Below are 21,481 nucleotides of genomic sequence, written 5' to 3' on the forward strand. Positions count from 1 at the left end.
CTAGTGAATATTGTGCTAAATTCATTCATAATCCTCTGTATTCTATTTAGCCACGCTGCTGTCAGCCTGTTGTAGGTCGAGGCAGCAACGGCTCTTTCAGGTTACTGCACGCATTCGACGACGCTGTTCTAAAATTAGAAACAGCATCGCGGAACTGACATTGAATGAGCTGGTTTTGACAATTGCAAATATCTTGCATAAAATAATGCCACAAATATGCAAAGCAGTAATGCAGCATGTCAGTTTTCCTCTATTTCCAGGTTCCGTTCAGCCCTGGTCATTTTTGTCCAATGGGAGCACAGATCGTCACGCGAGTCGACATGATTAAGCAATATAGTCCACTTGCAAAAAGCACAGTGTGAATATGAACCGCACCAAACGAAATAAATAAAGTCTGCTTTCGGTCCGGACCAAACAAGCGGACTAAAGGACTTTTCTGGTCTGAATACATACTTTAATTCAAAATTGTAAGGAGCGGCGGCTACGATTTAGGAATGGTGGGCCGCCGCCAGTGAATGAATATAACAGAAACGCTACAAAGACTACTTACAATTTTTCTGACATTCAGTGGAGACGTCTTCATGGCTTTTTTCTGTTCGATACTAGGCATGTCCGAATGAAGTGTAAACACCTGGTACCTGAGAGACAAATACAATATGTCTAAAGACACTCTTCAGAATGGTGCTATACTTGACATGCAATGGCTATATGATGCACTAAAAGTTTCACAAGCATAAATTATCTGCTGCGTTCTGAAGCTTCAAACCAAATTCTTTTACATTTTACCTTTTGGAAAAGGCAGAAAATCTATCATTGTAGAGGATGTGGTCCTTGAGTGACACAATGTCATCATATCCAGGAAGAAAAATTAGTACTGCACCTGAGACAAACAGATATGGTCAAATTTAAGCAGATTCAGAGATGCAATGTCTCATGAAAGTGGTATGTAATCAAAAAGATGTTTCCATATGGAACTGGCAAAATAACTTTTTCAGTTATTTCATGCAAGTGTATACTTTTGTAGTTTGAATCTCTATTATTTACATACTTTTAATGAATGAGTCATTGGGTTTAACACAATGACTGACTAGGGAGTACTGTTAAATAAAAAATAAAAAACATTTTTACGAACAGCCAATGTCTGTCCTTTGCTGTGTACGGTTATAACAGGATTTGCTGAACTTGAGTACAGAATTTTTTGGGGTCTAAAATTACTTTTGTCAATTTTTACTTTTCAGCTACTTGCTAGCCTTTCAATTGATTTTTTCCCCCCAGTAAGGGTGATTAAACAATTGTGATGAAACATACCATCACATGTGGTTGAGCAGATCTTGTACAGCAGGTCCATGATGAGAGATAGGTCTACAGCTTCATCATCATAGTTATGGTGGTACAGTTTGAGCAGGTCCTGGTCTTTGAAGCTTTCCTCAGCACTGGCACACGGAACCAGAGTGGACTCATTCTGATCTTTCATCATTTTAATGGCACTGCACAGATAAAGACACAAGAGATTATACTGTATGTTTATTTCTGTATGCGCTGTACAGGGTTTCACAATACAAAAACTCATCATGGACATGCAATACCCTGTATGTAACAAATAGAAAACATTTTGAGGGATTTAAAATCCCCCCACTTTGAGCTATCGCATTATCATGGTGCAAAGGTTTGTGCATCCCACTAATCCTAGAAGAAGTTGCCGGAGGCTTAATACCACTAGGATAGGGCTTTCTTGGTTAACACGTCCCTGCATCATCATGTGGACATTGGGGAGTGTGCTTTGGGATTGTCAGATCGAGGTGGTGGTCTCCTATTCTAAGAAGAGGGAATGGAAGGTGTGTTCCACACTCATCAACCTCCCAGGTAAGAACTTTAAGGGAGTTCTGGAGAAGAGGGTCCGTTGGGAAGGTGAACCTCAGATTCAGGATGAACAGTCTGGTTTTAATCCTGCCAGTGGAAAAGTAGACCAGCTCTTACAGCATCTACTAGGGTACTGTAGGGTGCATGGGAGTTTGCCGGACCAGTCTACATGTGCTTTGTGGACTTACAAAAGGCACTCGATCATGTCCATTGGCTGTTCCTCTGGGGGGTGCTCCGGGAATATGGAGTCAGAGACCATATGATACGGTCTGCTTGGTCAAAGAATGACCAGTGCCATGAGAGGTCTGCATTGCGTGCAGTAAGTTGTATAGGTTTCAAGTCAGGGTTGGACTCCACCAAGGTTGCCCTTTATCAGTAATTCTCTTCCTAATGTTAATGGCCATCTGAAGCATTAAAGGGCCGGATTTTGTAACCTAGTATTTTGACTCATCTTTTTGCAGATTATGTGCTTCTGTTGGCATCATCAAGCCACAATCACCACAAACACTTGTTGGAACTTTTCGCAGCAGAGTGAGATGATGAAAATCAGTACCTCAAAATCTAATCATAGTCCCTTCGTGTCTGGCATGAGATCCTGCCTCAAGTGGAGGAGTTCAAGTATCTTTGGGAGATCAGCAGGCGGATCAGTGCAACGTCTACAGCAGAGGCGGCAAACTGCGGTCCTCAAGTGCCGGAGTCCTGCAGGATTCAGAGGTTTCCCTACTCGAACTGCAGCCGATTCCAATTGACAGGATCGTTATCAGGCTTATACATAGCTTGCTGATTAGCTGATCATGAATCAGCTGTGTTGAACAAGGGAAATATCCAAAACCTGCAGGACTCCGGCCCCCGAGGACCAGATCGTGCAATCCCTGGTACGCTGATGAGAAAAGCTGCATCGGTCTGTTGTGGTGGAAAAAAAGAGCTGAGCCGAAAAGCAAAGCTCTCAATTTACTGGTCATTCTTTCCCACCTATGGTCACAAGCTCTGGATAATGACTAAAACAACAGGATCACGGATACAAGTAGCCAAAATAAGTTCTTACACAGGGTCTCCTTTAACGATAAGGTGAGAAGAAGCTAGATTATATGTGAGGTATTCAGTCTAAATTTGCTGCTCGTTTGCATCAAGAGAAGCCAGATGCGGTGGGGTGCCTGCTGGAAGCCTCCCTTTAACGGAACGTCCAACTGGTAGGGAGCCGCAAGGAAGACCCAGGACACGTTGGAGAGACTTTTTCTCTGAATTGGCCTAGGGATGACCTGGGATTCCCCCCAGCTGGATGAAATGGCTGGGCGGAGGGAAGTCTGAGCTTCTTTGCTTGAGCTACTGCCTACACAACACAACTCCCGATGAGCAGAAAAAAATATTACTGGATGGTTTGAAATCCATATTGTAAGTGGTGGTGCTGATGTTACTGAATGTGTAGTTGTACATTCCCGGTCAGGTAACATTGAGTTCAGTTCCCGCTCAGTGACAGTGTGAATGAATGGTTGTCCATCTCTACAGTGGGGATCTAAAGTTTGGGCACCACATGTTAAAAAAAAAAAAAGTTTGCATATGCAAGCAAAGGAAAGATATTTTTAAAAAATCTCCAAAAAGCATCAAATTACAGATGAGATATACTTAGAACGTCAAAAAATTTGGGATTATTTTATTTCCATTATTTACACTTTTCAAAATAACAGAAAACAAAATAATGGCATCTGCAAAAGTTTGGTTACCATGCAGTTTTTAGCATACACTGTTAAAAATCATTGACTGGAAAGACCAAGTGATGTCAATCTCAAAGGTTTTAAATGACCAGACTCATCTGACCTTGCCCCAACAATCAGTGAAAACATGTAAGGAAAACCCATAAACAACTGAAAATGAAAATTGACTCTCATCATGCAGGAAAAGGCTATAAAAAGATGAAGACAAAGCATTTTCAAATGCCCAATATAGTGGCGGTGTGTGTGAGAGGGCTTGTTGGGGGTGGGTGGTGGTGCAGGTGTTTGGCTGGGGGATGCGGTGGTTGGGTTGTGGTTTGAAACTACTCATTAGAAAAAGATGTACATTATGTATTAATGGGAAAGAATCTTGCCCGTTAAAAAGCAGGTAAGAAAACTAATTGACAACCCCATATTGTTAATGTACACCGCTCAAAAAAATTAAAGAAACACTTAAAAGGAACACATCTGATCACAATGGGAAAACAAATGTTTGCAATCTATACAGATAATTACAGGGCAATGTCTTGGGAACAAAAAGATACCAAACGGTGGCTTGTTAAGTCCAAAAACGGAAATGAAGGTTTTCTGCCTACAGAGGGTTTAATTGTAAAGAAACCCCCAAATCAGAGTGAAACAATGATGTGGCCAGCTAGTCAATTTTTCCAAAAATTGCTTTCTACAACTCAAAATGCTTCTCAATAACTTGTGTGGCCTCCACATGCTTGACAACGTCGCAGCATGCTCCTAACGAGACGACGGATGGTGTCTTGTGGCATGTCCTACCAAATCAGTATAAGGGCCTACTTGAGCTCCAGTAAAGTCTGAGAACCTGGTGGTGCCTAATGGACCAAAACATAATGTCCTAAAGGTGTTCTATTGGGTTTAAGACTGGGGATCATGAAAGCCATTCAATCGTATCAATTGTTTCATCCTCCAGGTATTGCCTGCATACTCTTGTCACATGAGGCAGAGCATTATTGTGCATTAGGTCATACCAGGACCTACTGCACCAGTGTAGGGTCTGACAATGGGTTCAAGGATTTCATCTCGATACCTATTGGCAGTCAGACTACCATTTTCTATCCAGTAGAGCGAGGTCTGTGCGTCCCTCTACAAATATTCTTCCCCAAACCATCACTGACCCACCACCAAACCTGTCATGTTGAACGATGTTGCACAATGTTACCCTTGTCTTCTCCAGATTCTTGCACGTCTATCACAGGTGCTCAGAGTGATCCTGCGCTCATCTGTGAAGAGTACATGCGCCAGTGGTAGACTTGCCAATTCTGGTGTTCTCTAGCAAATGTCAGTTGAGCTCCACAGTGCTGGGCAGTGAACACAGGGCCTGACGCCACCGTCATGAAGTCTGTTTCTGATGGTTTAGACAGAGACATTCACACCAGTGGCCTGATGGAGGTCATTCTGTACAGCTTGAGCAGTGCTCAACCTGTTCCGCCTAGCGCATAGGGAGCAGGTATCGGTCCTGCTGATGGGTTGAGGACCTTCTACGGCCCTGTCCAGCTCTCCTAGAATAACTGCTAGTCTCCTGAAATCTCATCCATGCTCTGGAGATTGTGCTGGGAGACGCATTAAATCTTGCTACAGGACATGTGGATGTGCCATCCTAGAGGAGTTGGACAACCTGTGCAACTTCTGTAGGGTGAAGGGATTGCCTCATACTGCCAGTAGTGAAAAAGACTCAAGCCAAAACCAGCACTAATGGAAAACTAGCCAAAAAAGATTAAGATGGAGAAACTTGAGACACCTTTAATTTGAAGAAACAAGACTTTTTAAGATATCTTCAATCAAGAACATATTTTGATAAGAATAAGAAAACTGATGCAGAGGAGGAGTTGTGTCTGACTAACATAGGATACAATCCTCCACCTCCAGCTCAAATCTATGAAGAGAATTTACCTGGAAAAAAATATTTTAAGGTATTTTATAACGCCAAAAAACAAAGCAATACAGGTGACATAAACCTGAGCTGGGTCAGTGTTGGAGATTGTGTGGCAACATGCATGCTGGTCATTTTTAATTTTTTTGGGGGGATGTCACGCTATTTCCTCCAACTGGTCGGATGTTGTAAAAGCAAATAGTTCAAGACTCCACTTTAAACTTGATCTTAATTTTAGTTATATACATGGGTAATGTACCAATTGAGATGAAAAAACAGGACAGATATTTACTACAAATACTTCTAGCGGGTGGCAGAAAAGCACCAACTAGGAAGTGGCTGAATAAGGACCTACCAATCATAGAATGGAAGGAAATAGTTCAGGAAATCTACAGTATGGAACAACTGACATTTTCCTTGAGACATACCTACATAAAAGGACAAAAATACTGGAAGAACTGGAAATCATATTGGAATGACCTTCACCTGTAAAACCAATCCTGTTTTGGGGGTTTTGTCATTGTTGCCACTCTAGTGCACTTGTTAATTTCATCAACACCAATACAGCTGAAAGTGATTAACAATGTCGTCTGCGACATAACCAACCAAATAATTATCAGATAGGTTTCATTGATCTCGTGCCAGGCCCAATAAAAAAAAATTAAAAAAAGAGTTTCTTAAATGTTTTTGAGCAGTGTATGATATGACCATAAAGAATGTACATACTGTATTACTAACTGTAGATGTGCATTCAAGACAACTTCATACTCACATTGAGGACTGAAGAAGATCAAAAGCATCTACCTGCTGAAAGTTTTTTGCAAAGTCCATTGCAGTCCTTTAAATTAAAAGAAAGAAGTTTCATTGTACAATTTTAAGATGATGTAATGTGAAGACAATTTACATTTCACTTGCACTGGCAACAGTTCCGTATTGTCAATAAATAAAGCAACATATACCATCCATTGGACGCCTTCAGGGTGACATCCGCCCCCATTTTAAGCAATCGCTCCATCTGAGTGAGGATCCCTCGACCTGCAGTCACCATCAAAGGTGTGGCCCCTGTCTCGCTGTGCATGTAGTCAACTAGGTAAATCAATACAAACATGAGGTAACAAATGGTCACATTCCACATGAAAATATGCAAAGTAACTGTAGAGAATGCCCAGAACATTCCATATACAGCACTACACTACAATATTTTTTTCTATTAGAAATATCGTCATACCATTCACATTTTCAGAGAGAATGAGATTGAATAGCTGAACAACATGTTCCTGGTCTTCACTTTTAAAAATGTTAGCTATGCAGGTATCCATCTCTTTCCGGAGCCATGGCTCCAACTGCTCTGTAGCTTCTACATTCTGTAACACAATAAAAAAGGAAGAATTTAGAAGTTGAAGTCCAAAGATGTGTATATTTAGATGAAAACTCACAGTTGCAATGGGTGCCTTGACAAAATTACTCCTCAATCTATGCAGATCCTTATGAGTCTATACTTTAATCAAATACAGTTGGTATGGAATGTTTTCAGAAGCCTTTAAAGTTCTCACTCTTTGTTTCATAGCAGCCATTTTTAACCCTAAAATCCAAAAAGTTCATTTTATTTCCCATTAATGTACACTCAGCACCCTATCTTCACAGAAAAAAACATAAATGCAGATTTTTTTGCAAATGTATTAATAGAGAAAAACTGAAATTTCACATGGCCATGAATATTCAGACATCTACTCATATTTAATTACCATGGTGTCCATTTCTTCTGATCTTCCTTTACATGTTTTTTAAATAAACTGATTGGACTTGATTAGGAAAGTGTTGGAAAAATTGTATAATAAGTTATCACATGAATGAGCACTTTACTATTTGCTGCAATTGAAATTCTGCACCCACACCCACACCAGATGCATGTTTTGTTTTTTTAGCATTGTGAGTTTAGTACCGCCTTTTGTTCCGCCTTCTAAACTTGTGAATAAATGTGCAGAGCAAGGAGGTGGAGGCAGGAAGTCCTTTGGTGCTGAGAGCATCCACTTGCTCCCTTCTGCAGAAAGACAAACTTGGGTGTGGTCCTTGATTTCTGTCTCACGGAGTTGCATCATTTGAGGAAGATTTAAATGTAACCCTGACATTTTTTGGTCCTGAGAGCCCAATGCCAAAATATCTGCGGTCCCGGGGCGCAACGACTGACGACGATCGAAGCCTGTGCACAGCCAAACTCGGTCTGATAATCTAAGTCCACTTTTGATAGTGGCCGCTAGAGGAGATTTTGATGAAGAAATATTCAAAATTGCTGTGTGCTTTTGTTTGTTAAATGGACATTTTTCTTTTTAACTTAATATGACAAGAGTACAGATAGTGGAAAAATGATTGGTGGCCGATGTAAATTATTTATTACACAATTTCTTTTCTAGGTTTGATTGGCAATAACAAAAATGTGATTAGGTGGCAGGCGAATACGTGGAGTTCTGATGATTGTTTAGGTGAGTTAATTAAAAATAATAATAATAATATATATACTGTATATATATATATATATATATATATATATATATATATATATATATATATATATATATATATATATAACTTCAGTAAGAAGGTGTTATAACATTGAATTTAATAATTGAATGTAGTTCTTAAGGGATATTTGGGAGATCTTTGCAAGAACACAGATTTGTCCATTGTTGTAGTTTTTGTATGTATAGGTCACATAGTATTAATTTCATTCAATAAGGAGGTAGTAAAGTTAAACAACTTAAAGTTATGAAAATGTACTTCTAAATTTTGATTTTTGTTACTATTGTGTTAATAACTCCAAGTGGTATAGAAAATGTACTGCTGGGTCTGAGTGGTAATCAATGATGAGTGATATTTGAAACGAAGTAGAGGAGTGATTTAACGTTAAGCAATAAGGACATTTTCATGCGTAATATTATGCTACTTCACTACATTAGGTAGATGAAGGAGCACCAGTAGTTGGTTGTATGTTTGAATGTGAATCAGTCATTAATGAGAATGTTAAAAAGGGATAGATAGGCAGATAAGTTATAGATGAAGAAGAAGAAAGTTCAGCAGAAGGTGTGTAGGTGCCATAAATACTTAAATTAATAGGTTTTACAAGGTGAAATTAATATGAATAAAAAGAAACAGTAAGTTGAAATTTGAATGATATTAGAGTTAAGTAAAAGAAAAGTGCAGAATTAGTGGATGAATTCAGAGTGTGATTCAATAAAGTGTTTAGAACACTGGTGGTGGTGTTGATTATGGTGGTGTTTGCATGTACTAACAAACTTGACAGTGACTCATGTAGACTCTAATTGGAAAAACACAAAAATTGTAAGTAAGAGCTTTAACAATGTTGTATTGAATGTACCCCTAAGATTTGTATAAAAGATTGGTTACATTGAAAAATGTTTTCCTAAGAGAATTCTGTTTCAGCTCCTGTTGTTGAGTGAACGGATCCTCCCCAGCAGGACCTGATAAGCACTGGCATTGAAGAGGAAAATATTATTAAAAGGTTTAAGACGTAAGCATATATTAGTGGTAACGACTAACAGTTGTGGTAGAAGGAAACAGTAGATACTAAGATGGGAAGAGTTGGCGTTAGAGGAGATAAGGAATAGAGATGACAGTACTTTTATTTTTCTTTAAAAACTGAACAGGAAAAGCTGTTTAACCTGCTTCCTTGTGAATTCTGAATTATTAAGTAATTCTGATGTTGGTGTAATGACAGAATGTAAGTAAGTGGAAATTAGAGCGAATAAGTGAATATTATCTATGCTAAAAACTATTTATTGAAGTAATATGCTGAAGTAGAGATCAATTTGGCTAGTGATAAGGACTTGCTTAAGGTAGGAGTGCTGATTGTAAGTACTAAAATTACTAACTAGACACAGATTATTACATAATTTGGATTCTGAAGCAAGATGTTCTTGATGAAAATTTAAGTATTGAATGACAATGTAGCATTTTAACATGGCTAAAAGCTACAAAAAGTTGATTTTTCACATTGCTGTCCCTTTAACAATATTAGATCTAAATATTTGAGGCTGTTAACTTCTGCTCTCCATTTGTTTGCGTTTTCCTGTTGATCCTATGAAGTTGGTAAATAGATACAGAGTTAAGAGGGGATTAGTAGAATATGCTGTCACATATTGGGAATTAGGAGTCTCAAATGAACTTTGTTTTGTAGTATTTCCTCCAGCCAAAATAACTGTCAATACCACTGATTAAGAGTGGTACGAGTACCAGTAGTGCCATGTGGGTCGCCTCTATAGGTATGTGAAAGAATCACTGCTCAAGTACATCCATCCATCCATCATACTGCTTATCCTCAGGGTCAGTGCTTTAGCCTATACCAGCTGTCTTCCGGTACTAGGCAGGGCTTATGACCTGAACTGGACGCCAGCCAATTGCAGGGTACTGCCCAAGTACATCATAGTTGTATTTAACTTTCACTGATGCCTCATGATTATTATAAATTCAATATATTTGCATTTAATCTTTAAGAATGTTTTGTTGTAAAGCTTGTATTTACAGTAGGTACCATTTCATGTATTTAACTTTTATGTACATTTTAACTGTTAGCACAGTGAACGACTGGTTGGCACATCTGCCTTACAGTTCAGAAGTTGAGGGTTCAAATCCATCTCCAGCCTTCCTGTGTGGAGTTCACATGTTCTCCCCATGCCTGCGTGGGTTTTCTCCAGGTACTCAGTCCAAAAACATACCTCTTAGGTTAAGTGAACACTCTAAATTGTTCTTGTGTGTGAATGGTTATTTCCTCCAATTTGCTGGCAACCAGTTCAGGGTGTACTTCACCTCTTGCCCAAAGTCAGCTGTGATAAGGGTTATTATAGTTTTTGAATTATCATTTTAGTTAGTTTTTATTTTGTTTTGAGTTTTGTTTTTTAAATTGAGTTAGTATTAATTAGTTTTCAGGGTGGTTTTGTTAGTTTTTATTAGTTTTAGTTACTTAAAAAATGGAACCAAAAGTCAAGCACGCAAAATTGTAGCCTTCATCTGAAGGTGCTTTTCTATTGGCTGCTGCCAGATGATGTCACTTCTGTGTGAAAAACTTTCAAATGTCTTTATTACGATTAATATAAAAATAAATATACTTAAAATCACATTTAAAATCATCCCCAAAGGCTCATTCATTAAATTAATTACCAAAGACTAAAACAAAGGATATTTTCGCGATAATTATAGTTAGTTTTGTAAACAAAAAACATAGTTTCAGTTAGTTTTTGTTTTGTTTTTTAAAGAATTTTCATTTTTATTTTTTTCACTAACAAAATAGTTTTTTGAATTTTAGTTTTTGTTTTTTCGTTAGTTTTTGTTAACTAAAATAACCTTGGCTGTGACAGGCTGCAGCACAAGCGCGACCCGAATGAGGATAAGGGGTCAAGAGAACAGATGGATGGGTGCATTATTTAAGTACAGTTTTTTTTCTTCTACGTATACGTAGTGTTAATGTTCAAACCATGCATAATGGTACAGCGGCTTACAAGGGTGTTAAAAAAAATTGATTCGGCAATATGTCGCGATACTACAGCGCACAATTCTCGTACCAATCCATTAGCAGCCAAATCGATTTTTAAAGGAAATATTCAACAAAATGTTTTAATTAGGGTTAGGGTTCACACGCATGGAAGAAGGTTATATTAATGGAACATTGAGCCTTAAAATTTGATTTCAATGCTGTTCAAACATGATTGCTACCTGTTTGTTTAATACAGTGGCTCACAGTTATAAGTGGCCTAGTGGTAGAGTATTGAAAGATATTATAACATTTTTAATACCTAATTTCATATATCAACTATTGTTACACATTATGAACATTCCAATTCTTTATATTAACCTTGGCGAAATATTTTGTGTCCTGTGCAGAGCAGATGGTGTTGATTTCGGTATAATCTGACCTTAAACTGGGTCATACTATTTAGTCTAAAAAAGTTCCTTCTCAGTGCTTTGTGCGAAAACACATTTCGGTCTTGAAAACAAAATTTGCTTTGAAATAACACACACACACACTCTTTACTTTCTTCATCAGTCACAGCCACCGTAAATTTGGTTCAACTTGTTTGTGTGTAACCCTAACCCTTTTGTTATGGGGAAAAATAGAACCTTCAACTATATAACATATTCAGTCCCGAACACACACCCAAATCTGACCTTGTTTACGCCACTGCTCACGGAAAAGTACCAGAGAGTATGTTTAGTCTATAAATGAAAAGGAGGAGGTCTTTTTAACTATAAGAAGCTATTGTACACGTAGAAGAGGACATTTGACGCTCTGAAATCCCACGTTTTTAAGTGATGTAATCGGAAGCTGTTATCTGTCCAGAGATTCTCTGTTTTTTATTAAATCATTTTTGCAAAAGGTCTATCTTCATTTTTGGAACACGCAAAGAGGACAAAATTCCTTTATTTTCCTTCAGTATCCGCCCTGAGACAGGGAGGTTGTGGGTTCAATCCCCGGCCGGGTCATACCAAAGACTATAAAAATGGGACCCATTGCCGCCCTGCTTGACATTCAGCATTAAGGGGTTGGAATTGGGGGGTTAGATCACCAAATGATTCCCGAGCGCATGCCCTGCTGGTCCTCACCGCTCCCTCAGGGGATGGGCCAAATGCGGAGAACGAATTTCGCCCCACTAAGGTGGGTGTGACAATCAGTGGTACTTTAACTTTAAGCCTGAAGTACATTTCATACAAATCTTACAGTGTGCATGTACAAGTTTACTGATTAGTATTTTTTAAATTTTAGTAAAAATAACAAAAATACAACAATAAACAATAATTAACTTATAGATTCGTATCAGGATTAATTGGTATCAAATTGAATCGTGACCTGAATCGTAATACAGATCGAATCTCAAGGTACTAGGCAATTCACACTCCGTAGTGATTTACAAGAATATTAAAGGCACCGTCCAAAGTTTTGACTCAGAAATAAGCAGTAGATAAATACAGGATGTATACACATGAACTCCTTCTCAATTTACACCTCTGGGCTTCTGTTGATGTATGGTAGTGATTTTGTCCTCAACCCCCACCTGCCCCAGCCTGTATTTTGCCATTTTGTTTTTGTTTTGCCAACAGCGGGACGTTTCAGGGTGTACAGACAGTTGTTTACTCTCCAGCCAATTGCAGAGCAGGGGGGTGGCGGGGGCCTGTCACTGTAGGCAGATGTTGAGTTGAGTTGAGTGACTAGAGTGAAAAAAATAAAGTATACCACAACAAAACGTGCAGCGGATAATGCACACGGTCGAAAACGAGTAAATCTTGGCTTGGCATTTACCCGCTTCCGAGCTCTGAAGGAGCGGCTAGGGCTGAAGAGCGACGCAGAGTTGGCCTTCTTGCTATTTGACAGGTAAGTGCCAAACGGAAAAGAAAATGTTAGCTTGCTGATTTAGCGACATGCTAGGCTAAGTCACATTGACAAGGGTAACTCGGCAATATAGAATGAGGGTTGAACTTTTTTTTATATCCTTATATTTACACCTGGCAATAAGTGAAGCTAAGCCAAAAGGCTTTAGCAACCTTTGGGAGTTGGTTGCGGGTTGGGTAGTTTCCGACGCTCTGGACGGGCCGTGAAGTGCAGAAACTTACCACGTTTGTTTGGGAAGCTAAGCGCGCTATTGGCTGTTGTGTTGTGGTAGAGAGCCTGCTCTTTTGTTCTTGAAAACTGTTGTAAGCTCCACACCTGTCCTGATTATTTAACCATCGTTAAAGGCAAATATCGTTTTGAACTATTATCCCTGTCGGTGATCGCCGGTGCACAGCCTCGGAACAATAATGTGACCATTTGCAAGATACCTCGTCACTCATTCTCGCAGTTTGCTAGGCTGAGTGAGGGGCGTGAACGTTGAGCTCGTATGGGTTGAACCATGGGAGGGGTCAGTTTTGAATTGTTTGTTTACAAACAGAAATGGTCAAAACTCTGGACCTTTCCTTCAAACATAGCTTTTAGGAATAAAACCTTAACTGGGTTTTAATGGTTGTCAAGATGCTGGTACTTGGATTGCTAAGCTTTTTTTTTTTAGGTGACATTTGGTGTGGAAAGTTTGAGAACTCCACTATGTTCTGATTCCAAATTAATAACTATTTACAACAATGAAATACAGTACTAGTGACTCCCAACCATTATTTTATATTTACATTATTTTGCAGACTGTGTTCACAAGTATATTACCAGTGTCTTGATGGCACCACCTTTATCCAGATCATTGCTGCTCCTTGAGTCAGAGGACGCAAGGTGCGTCACCCCTTCTGATAAAGAGATTCACAGTGAGATAAACAGAACACAATTGCATAAAACAATCAATAAATGTTAATACTTCTCTGAGATTCTTCTTTGTGTTTGCCCACTTCTTTACTGTTAAAGCCGGTGAGCCTCAAAATGTCTTCCAGAAAAAGTGGTTTCACTTCAAACTGTCTTCCTTTGACTGCAAAACACATACTCGGGTCAATTTACTAAAAACTCATGAAAAATAAAAGTTGTCTAAAAAAAAAAAAAAGCTCACATGATAAGCAACAAGCACAAATTCGTTCATTAATTTTTGTGATTGTGTGTGATCCTGAAATCCTGATTCATACCTCCAAAAATTATACAATTATACATGTCTGAGATGATTTTAAAAGACAGAAAGTATAAAATCAGATCCTGTGTAACGTGTTTTAATGTGTTCATCAGAATACATACTGTCGGTTTAAAGACTAAGGGCCTGATTTTTTAAGATGATCGCAAATAGAGGACACACAATTCTGTGTCCACCCAGTTAGTAGACCAGCTTACACATCTCTCTTTGCATAAGCAATCAATTTGCATGTTTTTGCACGCATTAACCTTAAGTAAATTGGACCCAAAGTGCCAATGAGGTTTTAGATGTTGTTATGCATTACTTGTTTTATTTATGTATTTATTTAAACTCATAAACTGAAGAAACTTACCACGTATGTCATGTATTTTCCAAGTGTTGTGTGCCATTGAAGATTGACCGCTTCATTATAGTCTTGGAATCGAGTCTCCACTGAGTAGTCTATTCACTTTTGGATTGTTTAGTTTTTAGGCTACAATCTTATATGAAGCAGAATTACAGATGTGCCAGATGTCAGCAGTGAAAATGATTCCATCTTACATCTTACTATTAGCTCAAACAAACCAATCATCTACAACTTGGCTTCAAAGACAACAGTTAAAAATGACTTACGATGAATAACAGGACAGGACCAAGCGCCAAAGTACTTGAGGAACAAGTCAACATCCAGAGAAGCACTGGAGAGAACCAGCTTTACTGTAGGTATTTCCTCAAGTACATCAAGCATCTTCGTAAGCAAAAAGTCAGTGAGACCATCGCGCTCATGCACCTCATCCTTAGAAAACACAGTAAGCCAGGTTAGCATGGCAGATTTATTTAAGAAGCTACCAAGTATATGAACAGGAAGACCCAATTATAATAGTGATACTGCAAATATATTTTCAAAGTAGAGGTGGGCGATCTTGCAAAAATTGAATATCACGATTTTTTTAATTATAGAATCACGATTTTGATTTTATCACTTTTTTTAATTAATAAGAAATAGAAATTAAATTAGAGTAATATTAAATAAATACTCGGCTAGTAAGGCTACACTTATTAGTTTGTGAAAATGAGCACTATAATAATAAATAATTTTGTTAAGAAAAATATTAATTATAAAGCAGCAAAACAATAACAAAAGTCAGAGTTCTGTTTTCAAGTAGTGTATTCAAAACACTGAATGTCTTTAAGTGCACACAACTTGGCTGGTAAAAAAAGAAAGAAAAAGAGAGTGTAGAGAGGAGCATGTAAACACAAAGTTAAAGCAAACTGCTGATGGTAGCAAAGTAAAAAGCACCATTTATAAATAAAAGGTCAATATTGTAACAAGTTAACAACCTTTGTGGAAAAGTACATAGCGGGTTATGTAGTTTCCGATGGTCTGAACGGGCCTTGTATGCAACACAGACTTTTTTTCTTTTTTTTTTGCTAAGCTACCCAAGTTTGCGTGTTGTGTTCTGGCATGGATGGGTAACTTTTGCAAATTGGCATTACGGTGTTAGTTTGCTGCTTAACCTGATTATTTCACAAATGCTACAGGTCGCTTGTAAAAACAAAAAGTCCTGCACATTTTGTATTTTTTGCGCCACTATTTCTCTTCAATTTGCATACATGCGAGGAATGGCCATGTTTGGGGGAAAAGTCAACAACTTACGACTTGGCAGCTCGTAACACGGATCCAATGCCATATGGTGTGAGTTTGGTGAACGCTTCTGTGATGGTCTGCTGTTTTGGAGGCGCAGGTATGAGCTGTTGTCGCTAGTTATTAGCTTGGCTCACATTGATTGTACTGTGCGGGACACTGCCGTTTCAGGTGATGGAAGCTCGTAGTGTTGCCGTAACTTGTCTTCATCCTCGCCTTGGACACTTTGCATATGGTTTTCGCCTGATCTATGTAATTTGGCATAAAGCCAAAACAATTATATTATGGACAATGAATTTCTCTTCGGAACAAATTCGCTCTTCAGCGACCGCCATGTCTCACGCAGCCATGTTCGTTTGCTTGTTTGTTTGGGGAAAACGTGTTGCGGGCCGGGGGGTGGGGGTGCGAAGTGTGTGCGCTACTTGACCACACTGATTAGCTGTCAAATAGGGGCAGGCTGCATGGCTGTCTTTTTCAGGCCCCGTCCACACGAAAGCCAGTTTCAATGCATCTTCACAAGTTTCTTACCATGTAGGGGTTCGTCCACACGATGGTGTGGTTTCAGAGAGCTTGAAATCGATCACTTTTGAAACCGGGCTCCAGAGTGGAAAGATTTTAAAATGCGCCCCGTACGCGTCCATTTGGACACCATATGCAGGATGACACAATGGTCACAGCTCGACGATGCGTTGTTGCAGATTGATGACGTATGTGCCAATTCTCACTTGACTTCGCGCGTACGGTCAGTCTGTCAACAACAATGGCGAATAGCCGTGTTGTAGTCATTTTGCGCAGCCGCCTAGCTTACTTATGCAACAAAATATTTTGCATCTTTAATCCCACGTTCAACCAGCGTTGTTGTACTTAAATCACCCGCCATTGTCACTTCTGTGTTCGTCTTTTTCATGTTGTTTTGATACATGCAAAGCCACGTTTGTTCTGTAGATTGCAATAAAGTTAGGGGGGCAAAAAAAGTGTTAGTCTTCGCTGATTCTTCTTCTACGCTTTCCGTTAACTCCCTCTGGCTGCGCTACAATGGCACACCAGACTTGGCATATACATTACAGCCGTTATTCGTCCTCAGCGTCTTCTTTTAAACACACGCAAGTCTTGAAATGCTTGTGTGTGTATGAGATTTGTTTGAGGAACAAAGTCGGCTTTGCTTCTGTCTGGATGGGGCCTCAGTCAGTGGCAGAAAATGCATCGTGATCAAACAATTCAAAAGAAATGACAGATCGTCATCCCTGCATATCATCGTACGATCTAATATCGTCATATCGCCCAACCCTATTTCAAAGTATAGAATTGTACATTTAATGCTCACCACAATGACATGTGTGACAGATGCCAGACTGGTATCTCCAGCCATGAGTGTCCTGAGTAAAACTCCAGTGGTACAGAAGGTAAGCAGAGTCTTTGGAGAAACCCTACAGATTCAGAGTAAAGAGACATTTGCACAATTTCACGAAGACTACAAGAATGTTTTGTGGGGGTTCTTTTGTTAAAATAATTTCACACTTATTCAATCTTACAATGTATACCGCTGTATATCCAGGGTTGGGGAATCCAGGTCCAGAAAGTAAAAACCCTACCACAGATTAGCTTTAGTCACAGGTACTTGTACTCAACTGGCAGGTAAACAAGCTCGTCTCCACTAGTGATGGGCAGATGACGCTTTTTGAACATTCGAAGCTTTCCATCAAATTGGTTCACAAAAAAGTTCTGCTCATGAGGCTTCATGTGCAGACAAATCCCCATGATGGCCAAAATTAAAACTGTAATTTGAACTACTTTGCAACAGTGTTGGTTTAGGAAGAATTACACATGCTTTAGTTGCCGATTTGTATTTGTATTTATTTAGCTGTAATTGAGTAATATTTGTTTTGAGTATTATTACTTTGGTTACAGATTTTATTAGTTTAACATGCTGAAGTTGCTGAACTGTACGTTTGGTAGCAAAAAACGAGTAACATATTTGACTTTTTGTGTTACATTCATGCAACTAATCAGTTCATTAATATTGTGTGGGTAATGTTATGGTATGAAAATTAATAATCCTGTAGGAAATAGCAAATAATGAGGCATTGATTGCATGAAAACTGAGGTGCTCATGGATATTGACGTCACAGTGATGGGGATTGTGTTTATGAGTACAGGGTACTGATAGCTGTTATGATGAATGGTCGTGTACACCATTAGCGCACAACAAGCACTTCACCTAGCAATGCAAATGACGTGAATTTTCCAAGTTACGCGTTTCATTACTGTTGACAAATCGTGGATAACGTTCTTATTCATTTATTTATTTTTAGCAGCCTCAATGACAAAAAAAAAAGCGTGTTGCGGGCAAATTTGCGACGCTCAAAACACCACTGGCACGCAACTTTTTCCGGAGAAGCATTGCGCTTTATATACAGTGCGAAACTCTGCAAAAGTTGAACAACTTCCTGAAACCAAACGTCATCAGTGACATAATTTTCCCGGAATGAATCACGCTTCGACATGCGCTTCAGAAATTTCTTCCTGGATTACTCGACACACACACTCCGAACATTACGTCCCATCACTAGTCTTCACCTGTTGAGTAGAAGCAGCTAAAGCGAAACTGTTTCAGGGTTTTTACTTTCTGGACCGTGATTCCCCGACCCTGTGTATATCAAAAGGGGTTTTACCTGCTCTCGAGTCTAATGTGATAGCCGACAGTCTTGCCGATTGTCTCTCCCCTCTCAGCTGCCACTCTCTCAGCGACAGTGATGGCAGCCAAGCGTCTGGGCTGAGTACAGAAAATTCTGCAGCACTCCCCTTTCTTGCTGCTGTCGTCTAGTAGAAACTGTGGAATCTGACCAAACGTATATTACAAATAAATTACAATATAGTATAAGAAAGTCAGTTTTTACTGGACCCCTCGCGGAGGATAGGACTGGGCGGGCCTGTGAACAGTGAAAATATGCGTTTAATTGACACCCATATATACATAGTTGATCACAGGAGATAAGGTCAAATCAAATAATTCACATAAGTACTTTACCAAGATCTGAAGCCTCAATTTTACCCAACCTTGAGGTTCAAGAGCTTCTAGTATGATGTTTTTTTTTCTTCTTAGTATTGTTTATTCGGTAATCTTACCGATTCGACATATCATCATTGCTCTCTCTTTTCTTTTTCTTTTTTTTGTATATGTGTGAGTAGTGCATGTGCGGGGCTGTGTGTGCATATGTGCGTGCGTGTGAGTGTGTGCTCATTAAAATTCACCTAAAATCTATTAAAAATCCCATACCGTTCACCTAAACCGAATACTTCAGAATCCAGCTAGAGTCGTGAAGTTGTCAGGAGACCCGAGGAAGAATCAAAGAAAAGAAAGAAAAGTGAAATCCAGCACCGACCAGACATCGCCTACTACCCACCGGGTTACCAACCAGAATCTTTCACCAACCCCAGAAACATCTAAATTCCAATAAATTAGGGAGACCTCAAGAGACCAAAGGAAAGACTGAGGAAAGGAAGGAAGGATAGATGAAGCAGTGTGAGATCCACAGACATCAGCCTCCACCGATACAACAACCAGAGGAAGAAGCAGATTGTGTTTGAATTTCGGTAGATGCTGGTGTGGTGGATCTGGCATGCATGAAAACCTCCACCAAAGAGGGGCGTCATCGACCCCGGCCAGGACAGAGCAAGCACAACCCTCCAGGGCCCCCCAGGCCGCAGCAGCGCCAAAGCACAACCCCCGGGCCACCGGCTGGAGACCAAACCCAGGAGCCAGGAACGCCCCCCACCCCAAAACGGCCCGCGCCCCAAGCAGCAAAATGGGGCACGGCAGGCCCACCAGGCACCCCACCGGCCAACACCCCCGCTCCCCCCACGGCCCCCAAATCCCCAGACTTCTAGTATTATGTATTGAAGGTTTTAGAGCATGCTTCTGGTATCTGCTTTTTTGGTTTGTGCACTACTGGTTGACATCATTACTTTGTTAATAGTGATAACTTCACAAGCTGTCAACAGTTTAAAGTTGAAATATGTGACAATCAAACCTGAATTGCAACTTGAGCACGTGTGATTATTCTGTTACAGTTGAATGTAGTTCACGATGCCTCAACAAATGGATACTGAGAAGCTAGATGGTAGGGATTTGGGACCCTTTACAACTGAAAAATACCATACAGTACTTCTTGGTGTAAAGGGAGTGAAAGGGTGAGACTGAAAGTGCAAGAATGCCATTTTATCCAATGAAAGGTATCTGTTAACTTCAGAAATTAAGTTAAAATTAGTAGTGATTTCCCAATCATGCTCTTACCTGGGTTGTTTTTCCAGAACCCGTCTCTCCTACGACCAGTACCACCCTGTTCTCTCTAATCAGTCTGACGATCTCTTTCTCATGCTCAAACACAGGCAGCGCACGTCGGAAACTGTCCAACTGTGACGGCCTCCTTGTAGGGGGTACCACTGAAATGCCACTGACTAGGCGACCCCTTGGCCTGTTCATGTCAAAGCTGTTGTCTGTTGGAAGACAGGAGATTCTTATACAATTTTGTCCAAATGTGACTATAAAATCCTTTAATGTTTGAGTGACTGCAACTGTTAATGAATTGTCATTTACTACAGTACAGTATATACAGCATTGTAATTTGTGGCTTGACGTCTGCTAACACCACCTTAAACTAGTGCTGTCAAAGTTAAAGGGATACTTGACCCATTTGAGTCATTTTTCAGCAGCAAAAAGTTTATATTTTGTGCAGAATTAATTTGGCAACTTCATTTTTTTTCATGTACAATTAATACCTTTAAATACTATTTATTCCACTTGCTAATGACTGAAGATGACATCCCCTGTGCTGAGGAAGTAGCTAACAATCAATCATGGCTCAGTTTGGTGACCAAACACAGAAAACGGGTGAGCCATGTTTGATCGTTACCCAATTCCAAAGCACAGGTGATATTATCTTCAGTCGACAGCAAGTGGAAAAATAGTTTTAAAAGTTATTCATTGTACAAGAAAATTAATGAAGTTATCAAATTCATTCTGGACAAAATATTAACTTTTTACTGCTGAAAATGGCTCAATGGGTCAAGTATCCCTCTAGGGATAGACTGATAATCAGCACCGATATTGGGCATTTTGACGGATATCGGTATCGGCATTTATAAAAAATAAAAAAAAATCTGACAGCTGATAAAGGTCAATCTAAAACCATTTTAATCTTATGCAATTATTTATTTAAATTTTCAGTTAACTTTATAAGAGACGCTGCTGACCCTGGGAACCTTCTGAACCTTTTGTTGTTTGACATTGAAACAGAGAAATGTGAAAGTTTAAGATTTCAGGTATTTTTTAATTGTGGAAAAAAATATTTACTGCAGAAAACTATAGAGAGCTATTGGTATTTACTTGTTTAAGTTTTCATTTAACTTTTTAAGACGTACTGATAATCTTGGTAGATCCCTGGATTTTTTTTTTGGAAATTAAAAATGAAGTCAAATGTCTAAGATTTATTAACAAAAAAAATAAAAAAATAAATACATTTTGAAAAGTCTGAAAATTGTACAATAAAAATGCTTTAAATATCACAACAAAGATTGGCATTTGTATTTTGAATTTTTTTTTGACACCAATATCACCCCCCCCCCTTTTTTTTCCACTGAAAATTAATATTGGCTTCAAATATCGGTTATCAGCCTCCTTCACTACTAATAATCGCCATCAATATCGGTCCTGACAAAACCATATTGCTCTCTCCAATTTAATCGTTAACTCATGGAATAATCACAAAAAATTATTGTGTTA

At 39.1% G+C, this 21,481-nt stretch overlaps 1 protein-coding gene across 2 annotated transcripts in view; it reads right to left on the reverse strand.

The window, feature by feature from the left end:
- Window positions 1-21,481, reverse strand: part of ythdc2 (YTH domain containing 2) — a 65,041-nt gene that overhangs the window by 23,449 nt on the left and 20,111 nt on the right. For both annotated transcript variants that reach the window (XM_077542982.1, XM_077542981.1), the window contains exons 5-16: window positions 19,994-20,196; window positions 18,372-18,538; window positions 17,024-17,126; window positions 14,688-14,850; window positions 13,815-13,922; window positions 13,670-13,746; window positions 6,698-6,833; window positions 6,429-6,555; window positions 6,242-6,307; window positions 1,309-1,487; window positions 787-880; window positions 551-638 (exon numbers count right to left, since the gene is read on the reverse strand). In XM_077542982.1, coding sequence (XP_077399108.1) covers window positions 551-638; window positions 787-880; window positions 1,309-1,487; window positions 6,242-6,307; window positions 6,429-6,555; window positions 6,698-6,833; window positions 13,670-13,746; window positions 13,815-13,922; window positions 14,688-14,850; window positions 17,024-17,126; window positions 18,372-18,538; window positions 19,994-20,196 — 1,511 coding nt within the window. The remainder of the gene's footprint in view (window positions 1-550; window positions 639-786; window positions 881-1,308; window positions 1,488-6,241; window positions 6,308-6,428; window positions 6,556-6,697; window positions 6,834-13,669; window positions 13,747-13,814; window positions 13,923-14,687; window positions 14,851-17,023; window positions 17,127-18,371; window positions 18,539-19,993; window positions 20,197-21,481) is intronic.

Source organism: Vanacampus margaritifer, chromosome 14 (assembly GCF_051991255.1).
Source record: "Vanacampus margaritifer isolate UIUO_Vmar chromosome 14, RoL_Vmar_1.0, whole genome shotgun sequence".
In the NCBI taxonomy this organism is placed as follows: domain Eukaryota; kingdom Metazoa; phylum Chordata; class Actinopteri; order Syngnathiformes; family Syngnathidae; genus Vanacampus; species Vanacampus margaritifer.